At 40.8% G+C, this 20,536-nt stretch overlaps 1 protein-coding gene across 1 annotated transcript; it reads left to right on the forward strand.

Annotated features, from left to right (window-relative positions):
* The first annotated feature begins 1,672 nt into the window (after window positions 1-1,672).
* Window positions 1,673-18,030, forward strand: LOC114571934 (NACHT, LRR and PYD domains-containing protein 3). The gene is made up of 11 exons (XM_028603244.1): window positions 1,673-1,735; window positions 2,295-2,580; window positions 3,288-3,374; window positions 8,030-9,735; window positions 10,581-10,675; window positions 12,414-12,587; window positions 13,317-13,490; window positions 13,598-13,771; window positions 14,389-14,562; window positions 15,425-15,471; window positions 17,232-18,030. The coding sequence occupies exons 2-11, from the start codon at window positions 2,307-2,309 to the stop codon at window positions 17,774-17,776; spliced, it is 3,450 nt and encodes a 1,149-aa protein (XP_028459045.1). The 5' UTR covers window positions 1,673-1,735; window positions 2,295-2,306; the 3' UTR covers window positions 17,777-18,030.
* Window positions 18,031-20,536: the final 2,506 nt, after the last annotated feature.

The raw sequence follows: 20,536 nt of genomic DNA on the forward strand, positions 1-20,536 counted from the left end.
ATCAAGCAACAGAAGGTGCTACACACATAAGACCAGCTGTTTTTCCACTGTAAGCACTGTCAAATATGGTAATAAGCTATTTTCACCTATTTAACGATTCTATTTTTAAAATCTGATGAAACCAGTGTGTTCCCCATCCCAAAAAACCCAAGGGTGTATCCAAAATTCTACACTACCAACTTCTACTTATGAGAAATATACCAATATATTTAAAAACTACAACACCCACTATAGACGCGGCCCAGAATCTGTTACAAAGCTTGAGCACTTGTAGTTCTTCCGGGGTGGGAGGGAGGACGTGTTCGGCTCCTCTTTCTGCTGTCTGCCGTGACTGGGCTTCATTCCGTTTCAGATTGATGCCGCCCGCCGGCCGGCCGAGCACACAATACATGAGACAAATACATGAAACTGTATTTTATTATTGATGCTGTCTTTATTGTTTAACTCCTCAAATACAATGTTAGACAAAAACATCAATATTACGAATATTATGTATTTGTATCTTTTCTATCCGCCGAGCGGTAATTACGACGTCACTTCCGGAGTCTTCAACTGATTTTTTTTAAACGTTATTACGATGCATAACTTACTGGAACAAAACTGAGCAACGTGTTGTTGCTGGTGACAAAACCACTGATTATATATATTTATTACATGGCTTGCTTATATTCTAATGCTACAATGCGGTCTGTTATTTTCTTGATAACAGACCTTTGCTAAGCGTTGCCATGGACGCAGTTCTGTTCCCTCCGGAGGAGAGCTATCAATAAATCCGCTAGAAGAAGATTGGCGTTGGAGTCCTGATCACCCCGTCGTTGTTGTATTCACTATAACAACGCTCTACATTATCCATTACGTACATTGAAGCGATACTGCCATTAAAGATAAGCTGATCGCCGTCGGATTCTGTGAATGAATGCCCGCATTGCATCGTGGGACATCGGCTTTGAATGCGCCCAGCTCGGCTCATATTGTAGCCTACTGTTCTGTCTTATTTACTGTAATATTTCACCGGTAATAAGACCGAAATAATATTATTAAAATAAAGAAATGCATACCATGATAACAGCAAATACATGTTGAAAGATGTAGTGTTATAGTTTTAAAAATATCAATAAACAACAATGCAATCCAGCTTCCCTGGCCGAAATAGACCGAAATAATAACATTAAAAGAAATACATATAAACCGTGATAAGATCTGGTGAATAAATGTTGATTAAAACAGCGGTTATTGGGCTAAAAATACCAATAATATCAAAGCTGTTTCCAGCTTCTCTGCTGCAGCCGAGTGGCAGAAAGATTCATGCTGTGATTAGGTAAGATGCTTCTCATTGAAATACATTAGTATAAAAAACGTGACCCCAACACGTAAATCTTCACAATAACGTAATGGTATCACGTTCTAATAGATTTAATTTTGTAATGCCATCACGAACTGACGTGAGACTGGGTTGTAATACCAGGGTAAGCCAATCAGAGGCAGAATAGGGCGGGACATGCCTTCGCCATCTTAGGAAACACAAATTTGCATCCACCAGATAATTTTTAACAGAGATGTCCTTTCCTGTATTGTGGTGCCTTTTAACCAGGTTGATGGTATGAACTATTATAGCTAGGAATAGTAAGGCAATTTTGATGTATTACACATATTTATTACTATCAGCAGCACATTGACTGGTGCCAGGGCCGGAGTGGGACACATTTTCAGCCCTGGAGTTTCATGCCTTAGACCGGTATAGTATATATATATATATATATATATGGCTGACTAATGGCTGCTGCTGGTTTTAATGGACTACTTGTCACCTTTTTAGCACTATTTTTGCGGTTATTATTATCTATTTTTAAAGCTAGTTTCTACTCGCAGTCGCATCCTCTAAGCCCTGTGACAGAAGTGTACGAGGTGACGTTTTTTTTTTTTTTTTTTAGAAATGTGCCGCTGTCTGAGTCATAACATAATTATGTCATAATAACCAGACTGCACTCTACAAGTGCCTGGATGGCATGAATGTAGAGAGCGGTGAGCTGCAAGAAAAAAAGAGTGGTCTGTGAGTTCAAAAGAAGTATCTATGATATATTTAGACTATGATTTCAGCCCAGTACCATGACAGAACACCACCAGCCCTCGCAAATAAAAAAACATACAGAACAAGATTAGCCATGAACTTACCAGACTCTGCACATAAATCACACCAACACAGCTCCTGTGTCGGCCAATCAAAACTCCTGTTGCTGCTCTGATACATTTGTTTTACAGTTTTCCTTCAGTTTGACAGAACTTTCCAATTTAAGCAGGAAGACCCGATGACGGCAGTGGACCTTTTCAACACTCTGGAGGATTTAAGAGAAGATGAATTTAAGAAATTCAAATGGTATCTGCAGCAGCAAGACATCCTGGAATGCTTCCAAAGCATCAAAGTGTCCAAGCTGGAGAACGCAGAAAGGCAGGACACAGTGGATGTGATGGTTAAAACCTTTCATCTTCATGGAGCTCTGAAGGTGACCAAGAAGGTTTTAGAGGAGATCAACAGGAATGATCTGGTGCAGAGTCTGCCAGACACCAGCTCAGGACCAGAAGGTAAGTCACACTTTAAAAAAAGGGATTTTAAGGCAAAAAGTGAAATTAAGCTCAAGTGAAATTAAGGGCAAAGGATTAATAAATAAATATTTATATAATTTTTTAAACAAAACCTTAAATATAATAACACAACTCTAACTTCCTTACCAATTTCTTTTAATTCTCTCACACAATTGTTCAACAAATTGTTTAATACTCTACATATTTCTACAAAATAATCAGTTCACACAGCAAAGTTTCCTCAGACCACAGCTACAGCTTATATACGTGTCTAAAATGTTTTCAGAAACACATTTTGGTGAAGTATTTTAACGGAAACTAAGAGAAAGTTTCCAAACAAGCCGCCATGTTAGTCTGTTTTGAAATCCGGGAACAGACAGCCTACGAGGAAAGCATTCGTTTAATCAGGTGCATCCATTGCGGCTGTAGGAGGACGGAACCTGTTTTCTTTGCTTTTCAGTGGTCATTGAAGAGAAATTGATAACTGTGTGTGGGATCCCTGCCATTAAAAAAATCATGTGTACATGACTAATAAAGGTGAAGGTGCATTGATCACAAATTAAAGATTTTTGACAGACTGTGAGGCGTATTTGCATATCAGTAAATTTTAAGTTTTAACAGGAACTCCTTTTTGGGTAAGGGCTGTTGCATTTCATGACAGTAATTTATCAATGTTAATTAAAATTTTACAATGCATATTCACACAGTTTCATTGGACGTAAATGATATTGGAGAGACTTCAGAAAACAGAACGACTTCCTCTCAGAGCGAATGTAAAGCTGCTGTATTCTCTGGTATGTATGGAAGCACTAAGAGAAAAATGGTAATTTTTTCATGGTGTGATTCACATTCCTGAGTGAGTAATTGTATGTTTTGAGCACAGAGAATTACATTTTGCAAGCACATTACATTGCATTTTGAACAGAAATTAACACTTGCAAAAAAATAATTTAGTTTGAGTAAACAAAAACCTATTTTGTGCACAATAAATGTATTTGCATGTCTTTCTCTGCTCGCAGGTAGACGCTGCTGCGCTCCGGTCATGTCTCCCTTGCTCTCAACCTCTTCACTCTGCGCGCTCAACTCTAGACATCCTCGCTCAGATTTTCACAGCCTTACAAGTGTTCCACAAAACCAACCAATCGGAGACTTAAAGGTCAATTCTGATTGGCTGTTCATCTCCAATTAGATTGCAAGTAGCAGGAAACAAAAATATAGGAGGATCTTTTTCAGTCAACACCTACAACTACAGTGGAGGTGTTCAACTAATGTTACTGGATTAAAACACATTTCGGTCAGTATTTTTTATTATTGACTTATATCACAGAAATGTCTTAATATTTGTGTGTACTATAATGCCGTTGTTTTGTTTGACTCATATCTCCTTGTGTGACTAACGTTAGTTTGACTCATCCTTCACAAGCAATTTAGCTCACATACTGCAGCCAACATGTCATTTGAACAGGCCTCGCAGCACTGTAACTAGCCAAGTTAGGTCTCGCAATGCGAGACAGAACAGCAGTAGGCCTGTCACACTATAGCCACATGTAAATAGTTTTTAATACTTTGGTTATATTACCGTGTTTTTTTAACCTGAATTCTGTTGATATATTAGCTTGCGAAGGAGCTATCCGTTGCTAACGCTTATTTATCTCAAAAAGCAGAAACGTTAGCTAACTACTGCCAAGATATGGTTTCACTGGAGACCACAGAGGTGTTGTAAGACTCGTCAAGTGTTGTCATGTGTTTACACTGTCTTAAAATGAAACCATATCTTGGCAGTAACGTTAGTTAGCTACTGCTTTTTTATATAAATTAGCTAACGTTAGGGTTAGCAACGTATAGCTACTTTGCAAGCCAATACAATATAGCCTTGGCAAACAGAATTAAGGTAAATAAAACATGATAACTATCTATGTAACCAGTATTACAAACTTCTTACAAGTAGCTGTATTGTTGAGAGGAGATCCCGCACACTGACCATTACGCAAGCAATAATCTATTTAGAAAAATACAACGTTTCGGTCCCAGACCTGATGAAATTGACCTTTGATCATATCTTACGCACCTGCCCGACCAAAGAGGTGTGCAAAAAAGTTTTCTTAAGTTAAGTGGCTGTAATGTGACATTTTAGGTGTTTTCGGGTGCATATGTTGGATGCATAGACTTTATCCATACTGGGCTACTGTTAGATTGCTTGTGAAGGATGACGTTAGTCACACACAGACATATGTAATTCAAACAACGGTATTGTGATTAACACAACTATTAAGAGATGTCTGTAATATACCGGTCTGTCAATAATATAAAATACTGTAGATCACTGCTCTCCAACCTTTCTGGTCTGAGGTTCCCCCACAGCCCTGTAATATAAACTGACATACTACCCCCTAACAATTCCCAATATGTTCACACTATTTATCATATTAATGTGAATATTCTTACATTTTTATGCAATTGAACTGTAAACATTAGTTTGATTTGGTCAGAAATCCTGCTAGCTAGGCCTTCTAGTTGAAGTGTGGTTAATGTTTCAACAGTCATCCATTACCTTTAGCTAATCATTTCAACTGTTAGCTAAGTCAGTAAGCCACTTTTAGCTATTTATGTTTAACATTGATTACATTGCTATAGTTTATACATATGTGTTAAGCTGTTTTAGCTGATATATTGTTTTAAATCAATCATAATTTCAATTATTATTTTGATTAGGTAAGCTGCTCCACAATCTTTTCAATTACCCAATGGCTGCATTAGAGATACTCTGGGGGGATCACTGCAGGTGTTGTGTCAAAGACTGTTTCCCTGTAGATATGTTTCCTGCTACTTGCGATCTAATTGGAGACGAACAACCAATCAGAATTGACCTTTTGATTCACTGATTGGTTAGGTTTGTGGCACACTTGTAATGCTTTGAAAATCTGACCGAGTGTGTCAAGAGTTGAGCGTGCAGTTGCGAGTGTTAATTTCTGTTCAAAATGCAATGTAATGTGCTTGCAAAATATAGTTCTCTGTGCTCAAAACATACAATTACTCGCTCAGGAATGAGGCACATATATAACGCCATCGTTTTTAAGTTTGAATGAATTAAATCCAAGTAAGTTTTGCTTTCTGTGTGAGACATCATTCCTCCAATATAACAGAGTGAAAGCAAAGACAGGATATCTTGCTGAGATGACATTGAAGCAGCACCAAGTATCTAAAGATCAAACGGTGTTAAATTCAGTTCCCTCAACAACAAAAAAGGGCCTAGAAGCTATTAAACAGTCTTAATATTCATTTGTGCCTTCGTGGGGTTTAGTCAGAAGCATCAGATCTGCAACAAACACTCACTCATGCAGCTGCATGAGTAAGCTCAGTTCTAACTTCATATGTCTGGCCATCCATCCATCCATTGTCATCAGCGTGATCTGGGTTCTTGTCAATAGCTCATGTAAGGTAGCCCAGACGTCCATCTCCCCAGCTACGATTTTTAGCTCCTCTTGGGCGATCCCAAGGCCTTCCTAGGTCAGATAAGATATATAATCCCTCCAGTGTGTTCTGGGTCAACCCTGTGGTCTTCTTCCAGCTGGATAGGGCTGGAAGACTTGGGAGGCGCCCAAAAGGCATTATTACTAGATGCCCAAACCACCTCAACTGGCTCCTTTCAACATGATGAAGCAGCAGCTCTACTCCAAGCTCCATTCAGATGTCCGAGCTTCTTAACCCATCTCTAAAGCTGAGCCAAGCTACCTTACCGAGGAAACTCATTTTGGCTGTTTGTATCGACAATTTTGTTTTGTCACTACCCAAAGCTCATAACCATAGGTGAGGGTTGGAACGTAGATGGACTGGTAAATTTGAAAAGGCTACGCCTGGGTCCGGTATAATGCCTGCTTTAATGCAGACACTGTACCAACAGAACTACATAATCCGCCAATAGCAGAGAAGTAATTCTGATGGCCCTAAACCAGACACTCTTCTCCCCCCAGCTGCACCTTAAAATCCTGTCCATGGAAATCAAAAAGAGGATCTGTGACAAAATACAGCCCTTGCAGAGGCCAACACCCACTGAAAATGTGCTTGACGTACTGTGAAGGATACAAACACAACTCTTACTGTGGTCATATAAGGACTGGCACTTGCTAACAGCCACACAGCACATAAATACAGGATAGGCAAATTCCCAAGCCCCCTCAAATAGTCTCAGGGTGAAGAGCTGGTCCACTGCTCCATGGCCCGGACGGAACCTGCATTGTTCCTCAGAGCCTCCTTTACAGCACACTAGCACAGGCTTTCCCAGGGAGGCTGAATAGTGTGTATTACCCCGATAGTTGGATAAGCCGCAGATCAGATGATAAGACCACAAAGTCAATCATCGATCTTAGGCCTAGGGTGTTCTGGTACCACCTACACTTATGAACATGCTTATGGTCAAACATGGTGTTTGTTATTAACTATCCATGACTAACTTTACAACAACAAAAAACACTCAGGCCTTTCCTCCGCATCACCCCCTCCAGGTTTCTCCATTGTTGCCCATTTGGGAACAAAAATGTCAGTGTAGAACTATGGAGTCCCCAGGTGGTGTCCATTCCAGGATTCCACCCACATACTCCAAACTACTCCAAACTGCTGTTTGGCATACAAGCACAAACAACAGTAAGAGCCTTTTACCTTGCGACTTGCAGCCGCATTGAGGCAACCCTCTATCCCCACACCCGCCAGGTGCCTCTCATCCTTGGAAACTCCAGAAAAGTTTAGTCCAACTATATCTAGTTGGAACTGCTCACTCTTCAGCTCAGGCACCTTCCTTACCAGAGAGATTAGATTCCATGTCGCTAAAGCTAGTCTGAATTGCTGGCAAATGGCACATCCAGACCCCAGACCCTGCCTGCTGCCCTGCTCACACTGCACCCGACCCTGATGAACACTCCTGGGGGTGGTGGGTTCACAGGATGGTGGAGGTCCAAGCACCATGTTGTTTCTTTGAGCTGTGCCCGACCAAGCCCCATGGGCAAAAGCCCGTCTAGGTCTGCCTCCAGGAGGGATCTCTCGTTTCCCTGTCCAGGTGAAGTCACACAATCCACCCAAACGTAAATCATCCAGGTCTTTGAGAATCACTCATAGTCCAGCCTCTCCCCCAGGACGATTTTTTTTTGCCTACCGGGGCTATGGTCCCGACAATACAGCTCCCAGAATCACTGAGACACACGTTAAGGTGTCCATTCCTGCAGAGGTAACTTCTGATGTACATTTGGAAAACACAAAGGCATTGATTTAAGTTAATAATTTGTATTTCTAGAATTACATTACCATTACCAGTAGCTGCTCAGTTGTCACCAGTCAAGGGCTGTGTTTGTACTGAGCTGCTCCCTGTCGTAAATGTTGTAAAGCTGGGGTGCATGAATGTATAAACATAATATGTACACATGCAGCATAATAGTTTTTTTCTATTTTTGTCACACAGATGAGATTGTTCCAGTACCAGAGCCACAATACATTTCATATTACAAAGACTTGCTTCAATCACACAATCAGGATAGGTTCATGTGTGCACAAGAGGGGTGGGCACAGAAGAAGGATGAGCAACGTCTAGATGATATCTTCACAGATGTATACATCACTGCTGGGGGTGACGTACACATTAATACACAGCATGAGGTCTGGCAGATTAAGGCGGTGAAGCCAGCAGGAACAGAGAAACCAATTAAAGCTTGTGACATGTTCAAACCCCCCTCTGGAAGATATAAACCCATAAGAACAGTGCTGACCAATGGAATCGCAGGAATTGGCAAAACATTTCTTGTGCGCAAGTTTGTGTTAGACTGGGCTGAACAAAAAGCTAATCAAGATGTGCATCTCATTTTCCCGTTCACCTTCCGCCAGCTGAATTTAAAGAAGGGGGAAAAGTTGTGTTTAACAGAGCTTATTCATGAATGTATCACAGAGACCAGAGACATCAAGGAAGAAGCTCTCAATCACATCTTTACAGCTTTGCAGTCATCAGGAAACACCAACTATGACAAGAGCAAATTCAAAATTCTGTTTGTTTTGGATGGACTGGATGAGAGCCGCCTTGATCTGGACTGCTCCACCAAAAACCAAGCAAGTAAATTCGATGTGACAACGCCAACCTCAGTGGATGTGCTGCTGACGAACCTCATCAAGAAGAAACTGCTGCCCTCTGCTCGCCTCTGGATAACCACACGACCAGCAGCAGCCAATCAGATCCATTCTGATTTTGTTGACATCATGACAGAGGTAAGAGGGTTCACTGACCCACAGAAGGAGGAATACTTTAAGAAGAGGTTCAGAAATGAGGAGCAGGCCAGCAGAATCATCTCCCACATCAAGACATCACGAAGCCTCCACATAATGTGTCACATCCCAGTCTTCTGCTGGATCACTGCTACAGTTCTGGAGGAAGTGACGAAGACCAGAGAGGGAGGAGAGCTGCCCAAGACCCTGACCGAGATGTATGCAGAATTCCTGGTGTTTCAGATTCATCAGACAAAAAAGAAGTATGACCAAAAAAAGTGCATTGAGTACATTAAGTCATTAGCAAAACTGGCTTACCATCAATTGGAAAAGGGAAACCTGATCTTCTACGAGAAAGATCTCAAAGAGAGTGGCATTGACATCAGTGGAGCGTCTGTGTACTCAGGAGTGTTCACAGAGATCTTTAAAGAGGAGCGTGGGAGGAAGAATGAGGAAGACAAGATGTTTTGCTTTGTCCATCTGAGTGTCCAGGAGTTTCTGGCTGCTCTTCATGTAGAGAGGGCAGTCATTAATAGAAACAAGAATGTGATGTCTGAGCCAGGGCAAACAACTGTCGACCATATGCGAATGGTTTTCTGCAGAACATCTATGACCGATGTCCACAGGTTTGCTATTGACAAGGCCTTGCAGAGCCTAAATGGACACCTGGACCTATTCCTCCGCTTCCTCCTGGGTCTTTCCCTGGAAACCAATCAGAAATACCTACGAGACCTACTGAAAAAGAAAAGAAGCTCAGAGACCAATCAGGATACAGTTGAGTACATCAAGATGAAGATCAGTGAGAATCTGTCTCCAGAGAAAAGCATCAATCTGTTCCACTGTCTGAATGAACTGAATGATCATTCTCTAGTGGAGGAAATCCAACAGTACATAAGTTCAGGAAGTCTCTCCACAGATAAATTGTCTCCTGCTCAGTGGTCAGCTCTGGTCTTCATCTTACTGTCATCAGAAATCGACCTGGATGTGTTTGACCTGAAGAAATACTCTGCTTCAGAGGAGGCTCTTCTGAGGCTGCTGCCAGTGGTCAAAGCCTCCAACAAAGCTCTGTAAGTACACAGATAACTGCAGATACTTACTGTGTCACATGTGTTGGGTTGTTCTCAACTATTGAATGTTTTTGTAAACAATGGTGGGGTAAAACAAATGCAATACTGCACCCGCTCCTCTGATTCTGCGGCCTCTCTCCCACTCGATTGTCCCCTCACTTGCGAACAAGAACCCAAGTTACTTATGGACATACTCCCAGGCCACCTCCAGGATTCTTGTGAGAGTAAAGAGCTGGTACGTTGTGCCACCCGTGTTGTCGTAAAGGTAGAGGGGGATGCCAAGTCACTTATTCGGGCTGTGCCCGGCCAGGGTCAGCGGAAAACCCTACCACCTTGCCATGGGAGACCCTATCAAGAGCACCAGGCTTCAGACAACAAAGGCCTTATGTTCATAGGGAAATGCAAACCTTTCTACCATAATAAGATGATGGTTCCCGGAGAGGATTTCTCTGGAGAGTAGAGATGTGGTTTTTTTTAAATGTTTAAAATGATGTTAGTTTCCAGTAATGCATGATAATTCAACTCATCAACTTAGAGAGGTCAGACATAGAATGTATTTCTAACATTAGAGATAATAGTATCAGTTTTTGTCTTTATCACTAACTCTTCTTCAGGCTGAGTGGTTGTAAGCTGTCAGAGAGAAGCTGTGAAGTTCTGTCCTCAGTTCTCAGCTCCCAGTCCTCTAGTCTGAGTGAGCTGGACCTGAGTAACAACAACCTGAAGGATTCAGGAGTGAAGCAGCTATCGACTGGACTGCAGACTCCACACTGTACACTGGAAACTCTCAGGTCGGATCACATTGTAATGCTATACTATACACACATATACATATATACATATATATATATATATATATATATATATATATATATATATATATATATATATATATATATATAGTACAGGCCAAAAGTTTGGACACACCTCATTCAATGTGTTTCTTTACTTTCATGACTATTTACATTATAGATTCTCACTGAAGGCATCAAAACTATGAATGAACACATATGGAATTATGTACTTAACAAAAAAGTGTGAAATAACTGAAAACATGTCTTATATTTTAGATTCTTCAAAGTAGCCACCCTTTGCTTTTTTTGATAACTCTGCAAACCCTTGGTGTTCTCTCAATGGGCTTCATGAGGTAGTCACCTGAAATGGTTTTCACTTCACAGGTGTGCTTTGTCAGGGTTAATTAGTGGAATTGTTTCCCATATTAATAAAAAAGCAAAGGGTGGCTACTTTGAGGAATCTTAAAATACAAGACATGTTTTCAGTTATTTCACACTTTTTTGTTAAGTACATAATTCCATATGTGTTCATTCATAGTTTTGATGCCTTCAGGGAGAATCTACAATGTAAATAGTCATGAAAATAAAAAGGAAACACATTGAATGAGAAGGTGTGTCCAAACGTTTGGCCTGTACTGTATATATATACATGCAGTTTATATATTATATGGGGTTAAGTTTAGTTACACTATATGTGCATAGTGTTATAGTATATATTAAACATATTTATTTGGTTTCTATTGTGTTTTTGATGACCATATGCTGCACTTTACATCATACAAAAAGCCTTAAAAACAAGTTTCGTAATGTAAAACGTTCATGTTTGATTGACTTTTTAGCCAGGAATATATTAAATGCTTTTAAACAGTACCCTCTCCAGTGCCTCAGATTCCTTTAACCTTTTTAAACTAGTAAGATCCCCACACTGATGGACACTTTCTACACACCCGAGCATCAGACTTTATCGTGATTGAGTACTTGATAAATACAATGAACCCTGTTCACTGACACTGAACATATCTGGTATGTTAAACCTGCTGTGCAGAACGTTTGTCTAGTAATTTTAACAACCATGGTTGACACATGTTTTTGATGTATCCCTGCTGGTGAGCCTGCCATTTCTCCCGCACCCCCAGGTGCGCTCTCTTCAAGTATTCCTGTGCAAATAATAACAGAAGGATTGAAAAGGCCAAGTGATGGAGCAACAGTATTTTACAAATTCCAAACTGTCTAAGAGCAATTGCGCAACATCCATGTTTGATTTGAGCCCCTTCTCTTCCTATAGCGCTCTCAAACGCGGAAAGGCTACACTAGTGGTGATCTATGTTAAATATTGCTGTTGATAGCTTTTTTGTTTTATTTTAATGCTTCCTCTGAATGCTGAATTTTTTGGGAGAAATCTAGAGAAATCACCTAGCTGCTGCTCCATCACTATGGTCTCTCCACCCTCTCTGCCTCCTTCAGCTCTGGCTGGTTGACATAAAACAAATCACTACCAGTGCAACAGTGCGGGAAACAGACACTAGACACCAAAACACTGGTATAATCCAAAATACAGAGAGCATTCCCTGGCAGCGATAGGCTTTATCAGCATTGTGTGAACTCGTTTGGTAAAGGCTTGAATGTAACGGGCATTCATGATATTTATTTATATGTAAAATGCCGGCACTCCAGTTTTAAAGCATAACAAGTAAAATCATTTTTACTTCTTTCTATGTACTTCTTTCTATTTCAGGTTGAGTCAAACCAGGCTCACAAAGAAATGCTGTCAGGATCTCTCATCAGTTCTCAGCTCCCAGTCATCTTGTCTGAAAGAGCTGGACCTGAGTAACAATGACCTGCAGGACTCAGGAGTGGAATTGATCTTTGCTGGACTGGAGAGACCACACTGTACACTGGAGACTCTCAGGTCAGATTATATTGTGGTGCTTTAGTTAAGCAACATGTTTGCCCATTTTAGAAAGTTCTCTTTTGAAAATGAAGAAGCAGGAAGCATTTAAAAACACACATAGAGATCGAATTTACAACCAAACTACCGTTTTAGTATGAGCATTATCTTGCGCTAGCTAGCTTGTGCTGATAAAATCTGCACAAAACAGTAACTCATTGCAGCCAAAAAATCAAAAGTTGTCTGCTTCATAGACACATTCTTTAAGGACTCCCAGTCCTCCAGTCTGAGAAAGCTGGAATTAAGAGGCAGATCCTCGAAGACCGCTTAGTAACTCATTAATGGAAATAAGTAAAAGTCTCACCAGGCTTCTTACTGGTTTTGACAGACATTTCATAACTCCTATCCTAGCTTCACTTCACTGGCTACTTGTCTGTTTTAAAATTGATTTTTAAGATTTAACTGATCACTTTTAAGGCTCGTCAGGGTCTGGCCCCCAACTATATCAAAGAAATGCTGACTCCATACAAGCCTGTTTGCAGTTGTAGATCCTGTGGGGGCTTCTAATTGGTTTTAAGGTCAAAGCTCAAAACTAGAGGTAATCGAGCCTTCTCCATAAGGGCAACTCAGATTTGTAACAATGTTATATTAATAAACATTATTATTATATATTCTATTAATGATAAGCTTTTTTTAACATTGTAGACAATAGAAACTATCTGAGTTTCTTCATCACTTACTCGTCTTTAGGCTGAGTGGCTGTAATCTGTCAGATAGAAGCTGTGAACATCTGTCATCAGTTCTCAGCTTTGAGTCCTCTAGTCTGAGAGAGCTGGACCTGAGTAACAACGATCTGCATGACTCCGGAGTAAAGCTGCTTTCTGCTGGACTGGAGAGTCAACAATGCACGCTGGAGACTCTGAGGTTCGATCTGACTCTGATGTCTGTACTGTGCCTCAAATATTTCATGATCTATTTCTGCATTTCATTACCAAGAAAAGGCAAATATGTTTTACTTATTTATATTTTAGGTTGAGTCAAACCAGGCTCACAAAGAAATGCTGTCAGGATCTGTCATCAGTTCTCAGCTCTGAGTCCTCTAGTCTGAGAGAGCTGGACCTGAGTAACAACGACCTGCAGGACTCGGGATTAACGCTGCTCTCTGCAGGACTGGAGAGTCAACAATGTACACTGGAGACTCTCAGGTCAGGCCAATTGTACTGGACGTACAGATTGATGTCACTGTGGACCCCCCAACAATTATTTTTATTGTTGATTAATTTGTTGATTATTTTCTGGATAAATGGATTAGTTATCTGGTCCATGTCAGAAATTCGTGAGAAATGTTGAACAATGCTTCCCAAAACCCAGGATGACGTCCTGAAATGTCTTGTTTTGTAAAAAACTCAAAGATATTCAGTTTACTTTCACAGAGGAGAGACAAAACTAGAAAATATTCACATTTAACAAGCTGGAATCAGAGAAGATTTACTTTTTCTCATAACATTTGTAACGAGAAAACTGATAAAACGATCATCAAAAAGTTTGATTAATTAAATAGTTGATAACTAATTGATTAATCAGCTTTAGTGTAGACTTTACTCAGAAAAACTGAGGTAACAACTTTCTGCAAGAAAATTAATGTTTTTGAGAATTTTTATTTAATTCTTTATAAAAACCTCGGTAATGATAATCTTTATGATGCGTTCTTGTGTTATTCACTTACAAGGAAAAGGACATCCATGATATACAAAAATAAATTATATATGTGTGTGTGTGTGTGTGTGTGTGTGTGTGTGTGTGTGTGTGTTTGTATGTCCAGACTGTCTGGCTGTCTGATCACAGAGGAAGGCTGTACTGCTCTGGCCTCAGCTCTGAGCTCCAACCCCTCCCATCTGAGGGAGCTGGACTTGAGCTACAATCATCCAGGAAACTCAGGAGTGAAGCTGCTGTCAGCTGGACTGGAGGATCCACACTGGAGACTGGACACTCTCAGGTATGAATAGACAGCAAGACCTCACACGCTGTTTCTCTGTTACGCTGATGAACGGAGGACTGTTGGTTCACATTGTGCACCAGCAGCACTGCTGCTAACAGTGAAGACAGTAACTGATGGCTGAGAGTCCCTGTCCCTGCCGAGACTTGCTTCTTAACTTATATTACGCCTATGACACACATTCTCCCTGAAGCTTTGAAGGTTTTAACATAAGTGGGGTCCCATCCATAACAATATGTGCTATAATTAAGTTATTATTATTACTTATTATTAAATCACGCCATTTCAGTCCCGAAGGTAAGAGCATTGTGAAGATGTTTCTCTTTGGAGGTCTGCACACAGACTTGTATTTTGCCCGGTCCAGCTTTGCCCGGTCAAGCTTTGCCGACAAAATAATGTTTTAAAACTTTGTGTGTTACTTCTTATTTTAGGTCCAGATGATATTTTGGCTAATTTCTCAAAACAGATGTATGCATTAATGCAGATACACATTTAAAAAAAAGAAAAGCTAATAAAAGCTAAATTGGTCAAACGTTAGCCGACGGAGTTCCAAGATTGCATTCCAGCCAATTCTCTTTTACTCTGCAGACAGACTGTTTGCCTGCATGCAACCAAAGCACACTCAAACATTATTGGTCAATACTACTGGGACTACAAACAGACTATGAACGTAAACCAAAACACTTCCGAACAAAATGTTGATTCTGCGTTCATAAATGATTACATTCCGAACGAGCTGCAGATATCTGAGATCCTTTTTACACAGAGTGTGGCCTGTCCTAGAATCTGAAGTGATGGTTAATAAAGATGATTGATTGATGAAGCTTCTGAAGGTTCATTCTGACTTTGTTTGTTCCTCCAGGCTGGAACATGGTGGAGAGCAGAGGCTGAAACCTGGTCTGAGGAAGTGTGAGTGTGTGTGTTCACTTTGATTCATGAAAACAAAGTAGCACATGTTAAAGTAGTTTAAATTAAAACCTGTGTATCTGCATTTAATTCACAGTTTAAAAGACGAGTCATTGTGAAGTTTTGATCTATTTAACAGTCAGTTGTTTAAAAAAGCAACAAATAAACCCATAATGCGTATAATCCTGGCCCCACACAAGAGGATAAAAGCAGTTTTTGACTCTTTTTTACCTATCTCGACAATCACGGGGGTCTCCATGATTCAAGGCTGGTTTAAGCAGATTCTCTGGCAAATGAAGGGTTTACAGACATCAACTTAAAGGGAAATTTCAGTATTTTTCTACCTGGAAAAACCTATTTTCCCATGCATTGGTGTCTATTTGACTAATCTTTGTAGTTGGTCCAGTATTGAAGGAGAACAATTTAACCGGCAGCCGCGAACCATGCTGCAATGTAACCCTACAGGACAGATGTGCACTGTCTATTTCTGTCCTCTAAAAGTGTGATTCAAGCAAACTAAATGTGGCAGGTGTGAAAGCCCCATAAGATTTTAAAATCCTCCAGTGTGCACCAGGCATTAGATGATAGCTCAACAGTGAGCGCCCACTTTTTTAACGGCTCTGGTTACGGAAGTGTTTTTCCCCATTCAGTTGTTTCATTGACTTTTCAAATAATTTTGATATAAAGAGTTTTAAGTCTGGAACCGAGCCAACCAGCTAAGAGATGAATAGTGAACATAAAACATTTGATTCGGTGCAAAAAAAAAACGGCAAAAAAACGCAAAAGATACAAGATTGTGTAGAGAAACTACTATAGACTTGAACGTCGAAGTTCGCTCCAGCTGTTATTGGTACAGTAAATGTTTCCATGGTAACAGCGAGTTGAACCAATCAGAGATGTTGCTGTTACGCTTAGGATTGTGGGTGTCGTTTTTTGCCATAAGATCGTGAATAAAACATATTTTTCACAATGCAAGTTAGATTTCAGGCTTCTAGATTTCAGGATCAAAAACATTCGTTTCACAACCTCATAGCTCGGGGTCAGTCTGCCTCGGATGATTTAAACATTATGAATGATAATCTAAATCCTAATGGAGAAAACTACTTTTAAAATGTCATATTTTCCCTCTGGGCTCATCAAAACGGACATAAAAGCAGGACGCGATATTACGAATCCCACTATGGCCATGCCAAGACCCGCCCTTCAACAGCATTTATTGGCCAGGCGTCCATGAGAACGCAAGGTAACGTAACCCCATTTGTACAGGTCCTGTCCCCTGACCAATCGGCTATCCTAACCTTAACTGCTCGAGGTGAAATGCTTAACCCCAACCAATCGAGCTGCTTCGTAGGGAGGGTCTTGGTGTGGCCATAGGGGGATTCGTAATTTGGCAAGCAGGACATGCCATAAGTCAGGAGAGGTGTCGTATTAGGCCAGAGAAGGCAAATATGGTAATTTTTCTGAAAAAGAACTGCTAAAGTTTGAAGCTGGTTTAGTTAGCATACCAACTCAACATTTATTTTGTTGTTACTTGTTAATAGTGTAACTTTTATTTATTGTTAAATTATTGTAGTTGTGTGTTAGGTGACTTAGGTTTACATTTAAGTACTTTAAAACATTAATATATTGTTAAATTTAAATAATTTTCATAAAAAAAACAACTAAAAGAGCCTTTCTTTGATGTCATTTTTCAGTTTTTCAAGCATCGGTTAGGAATCAATACCCAACCCCTAAGCTCTATTATGTTTTGCTGTGTTCAACAGATGCCTGTGAACTCACACTGGACATTAACACTGTAAACCCACACCTCCAACTCTCTGACAACAACAGGAAGGTGACAGCAGTGAGAGAGAGGCAGCCATATTCTGATCATCCACAGCGGTTTGACTACTGGCCTCAGCTGCTGTGTAGAGACGGTCTGAGTGGCCGCTGTTACTGGGAGGTCGAGTGGAGAGGAAGAGTTTTTCTATCAGTGAGTTTCAGAGGAATCAAAAGGAAAGGAAACAGAGCTCACTGCAGGTTTGGAGGCAATGATCAGTCCTGGAGTCTGTTGTGCTCTGATGTCGAAGGTTACTCTGTCAGTCACAACAGGAGAAGCACTCCCATCACCTCGTCCTCCACTGTCTCTAACAGAGTAGCAGTGTATGTGGACTGTCCTGCTGGCACGCTGTCCTTCTACAGAGTATCCGCTGACACACTGATCCACCTCTACACCTTCAACACCACATTCACTGAACCCTATCCTGGTTTTGGCTTTGGGCTTGGGTTATTGTCATACAGTCCCTCAGTGTCTCTGTGTTCACTGTAAGAGTGAGAGTCTACTCCTGTGTTAGTCTACTGTATATCCTTGACGTTCTGGTGCCGCAGGATGCATGTCTTGGAACCCTAATAAACAATGTTATCTTACAGTCTCATGTAGGGCTGGGTACTAAACTTTTGATACTTTCTAGGCACCGGCCGATTTCCCTCCTTAGTATAGATAAATGCCTCATCATTCAAAACCTAATTTCAAAACCTAAAGGAGTAAATCTCATCAACATCAGTGAGCCAATAAGCACACAGCATGCTTCTACCAAGATCTAATAATGCATGTTATTGGCTGTCTAACGTTACACGTTAGACAGCCAATCACAGACACGCAGGAAAAACTCTACGTTACACAGAGACGACTCATGTAGTCGGAGCTGGAACATAAATACAAAGATTTGTGCCGTAATGTTGTAATGTTGTAATTTCTTTTTGTTAAAATGGATGTTTATAAAATCGCTCAGGAACCGGTATCAAAGTCACAGTATTGGGAGTCTATATTGACGACGTTCCACCTCCGGGATGGATCCGGTGGATTTGTGAGGACTATGGTTAACTGCTCCTCAGATCTCTGCCAGGTAAATCCTGACAGCTAGCTAGACTATCAACCAGTTTTCTGTCGCACGACTAAAACGACTTTTGAACGTCCACATGTTCCACCAAAACAAGTTCCTTCCTGAGACTATTTAGCAGAGGCACCGGGGCTCCGTCCGGAGCTTAGCGCCACCCAAGACTGAAAAAAGAAGAAGCCAAAGACAAAAAAGACCATTTATATCTGATATCAGATTTTCTTTTCTGATTTTCAGCACACTTTAACCCTCCTGTTGTCCTTGGGTCGAATTTGACCCATTTTCAAAAAGGTTTCTATATAAGAAATTTGGGTTTTCTTTCAAACAAATTGTCCTAAAAAATAAGGTGGATGGTTCACTGCCATGCTCTTAACAAGTTAAATAAATAATCAGTTCACTACTTTCATTGATTTCATTTCATTTGTGTGTTTTAGTCATTTTTATAGCATTTGAGGAAAAAATAAATTGATAAAAGAACTTTGAAAAAAGTGACAGAAATGTTGAAAAATGTCCGAAAAAGTGGCAAATGTAAAAAGAACACATCCAATGGAACTCCCTCTTTCTCTCTCTCACACTCGTTCTCTCTCAAATCATGCATAAAAAAAAACAACCTGCAGGGCAAGGCAATATTCAATTACTCTCTCTGAATAACTTTACCAGATATGGGAACATAAGTCTTATTCATGAATTGTAGTAGCTTATATTCTTATTTTCACTACACACATGAAACTCAAGCAGTAGCATACCAAGTAGTAACGTAGCTTCAACATAGCATGGAATAGCACTTCAAATCATTAAACTCATGTTCAACTCCTATTTTTAACTTAACACATAAATACATTTTCACACAATGCATTAAACAACTGAATTAACAGCAGAAAAATAGAGCTAACTTTGCGTGCTTGACTCAGTAAACACACCTATCACGCTATGTCTGCTAGTAACACAACGGACGAACACATGTAAAACACTCACCGGAGAAAAGGAATACAAGAAAATGAACTTGTCATAAATTCGACCCTTTTTCTCTGCTTTTCCTTCATTAGAAATAGATTTGGTGGGAAAAACGTTTTTTAACTAGCTCTTAAGTGCTTTTTTTTAACTTTGTTCATTCAGTGTGGAAAATCTAAATATGGCTTCAGCTCACTCACATTTTCTTCTTCTCTCTTAAAATCAGTGTAGCAGTTTTCCCACTATGCAGCGCCACCACTGCCACCTACTGGACAAATATGGTGTGCAAAGAAAATATAACTACAAGTAATCAAGAATACATTAATATAATGTAATATGAAACCAGAAATAACCTAATCCTGTTTGTAGGCTATTTTTGAGTGGGTTACATTGACAAAGAAAAAAAGTCATATCACCATTCTAATGACTCTGAAGCTGTTCAGTTAAGGTAAATTATGCAAAAAAAAAAGAAAATCCTGCATAGTTCCCCTTTAAAATGAACATATAACAAAGTCTCAATATACAAAGTCTCACAAACGTGAATAAATATCACATAACTGAAAAGGAGAAGTTTACTCTTATCTGCTCCTCCATAACTCAAACTATGGCTGTGTTGTCTGGAGCTTTGTGCTCCTGGTAGGGTCTCCCAAGGCAAAGTGGTCTCAGGTGAGGGGCCAGACAAAGAATGGTTCAAAAACCCTATGGAAAAACAAGGTAGAGATGGAGTGACCCTGCCCGAGGAAGCCGGGGCCCCGCCTGGAGCCAGGCCCAGACGGCGGGCTCGCCGGGCGAGCGCCTGGTGGCCGGGTTTGCCACGGAGCCCGGCCGGGCACAGCCCGAACAAGCTACGTGGCTCCCATCTCTCCAGCCCATGGGCCCACCACCTGTGGGAGGAACCGCTGGGGTCGGGTGCGCTGCCACATGGGTGGCAGTGAAGGTCAGGGGCCTCGACGGACCAGACCCGGGCGGCAGACGCCGGCTCTGGGGACGTGGAACGTCACCTCTCTGTGGGGGAAGGAGCCGGAACTGGTGCGGGAGGTGGAGCGCTACCGGTTAGATCTGGTGGGGCTTACCTCTACGCACAGTCTCGGTTCTGGAACCGTACTCCTGGATAGGGGTTGGACTCTTTTCTTCTCCGGAGTTGCCCAGGGTGTGAGGCGCCGGGCGGGTGTGGGGATACTCACAAGCCCCCGGCTGAGCGCCACTACGTTGGAGTTTACCCCGGTGGACGAGAGGGTCGC

The sequence above is a fragment of the Perca flavescens genome, chromosome 2, assembly GCF_004354835.1.
Source record: "Perca flavescens isolate YP-PL-M2 chromosome 2, PFLA_1.0, whole genome shotgun sequence".
Taxonomy (NCBI): domain Eukaryota; kingdom Metazoa; phylum Chordata; class Actinopteri; order Perciformes; family Percidae; genus Perca; species Perca flavescens.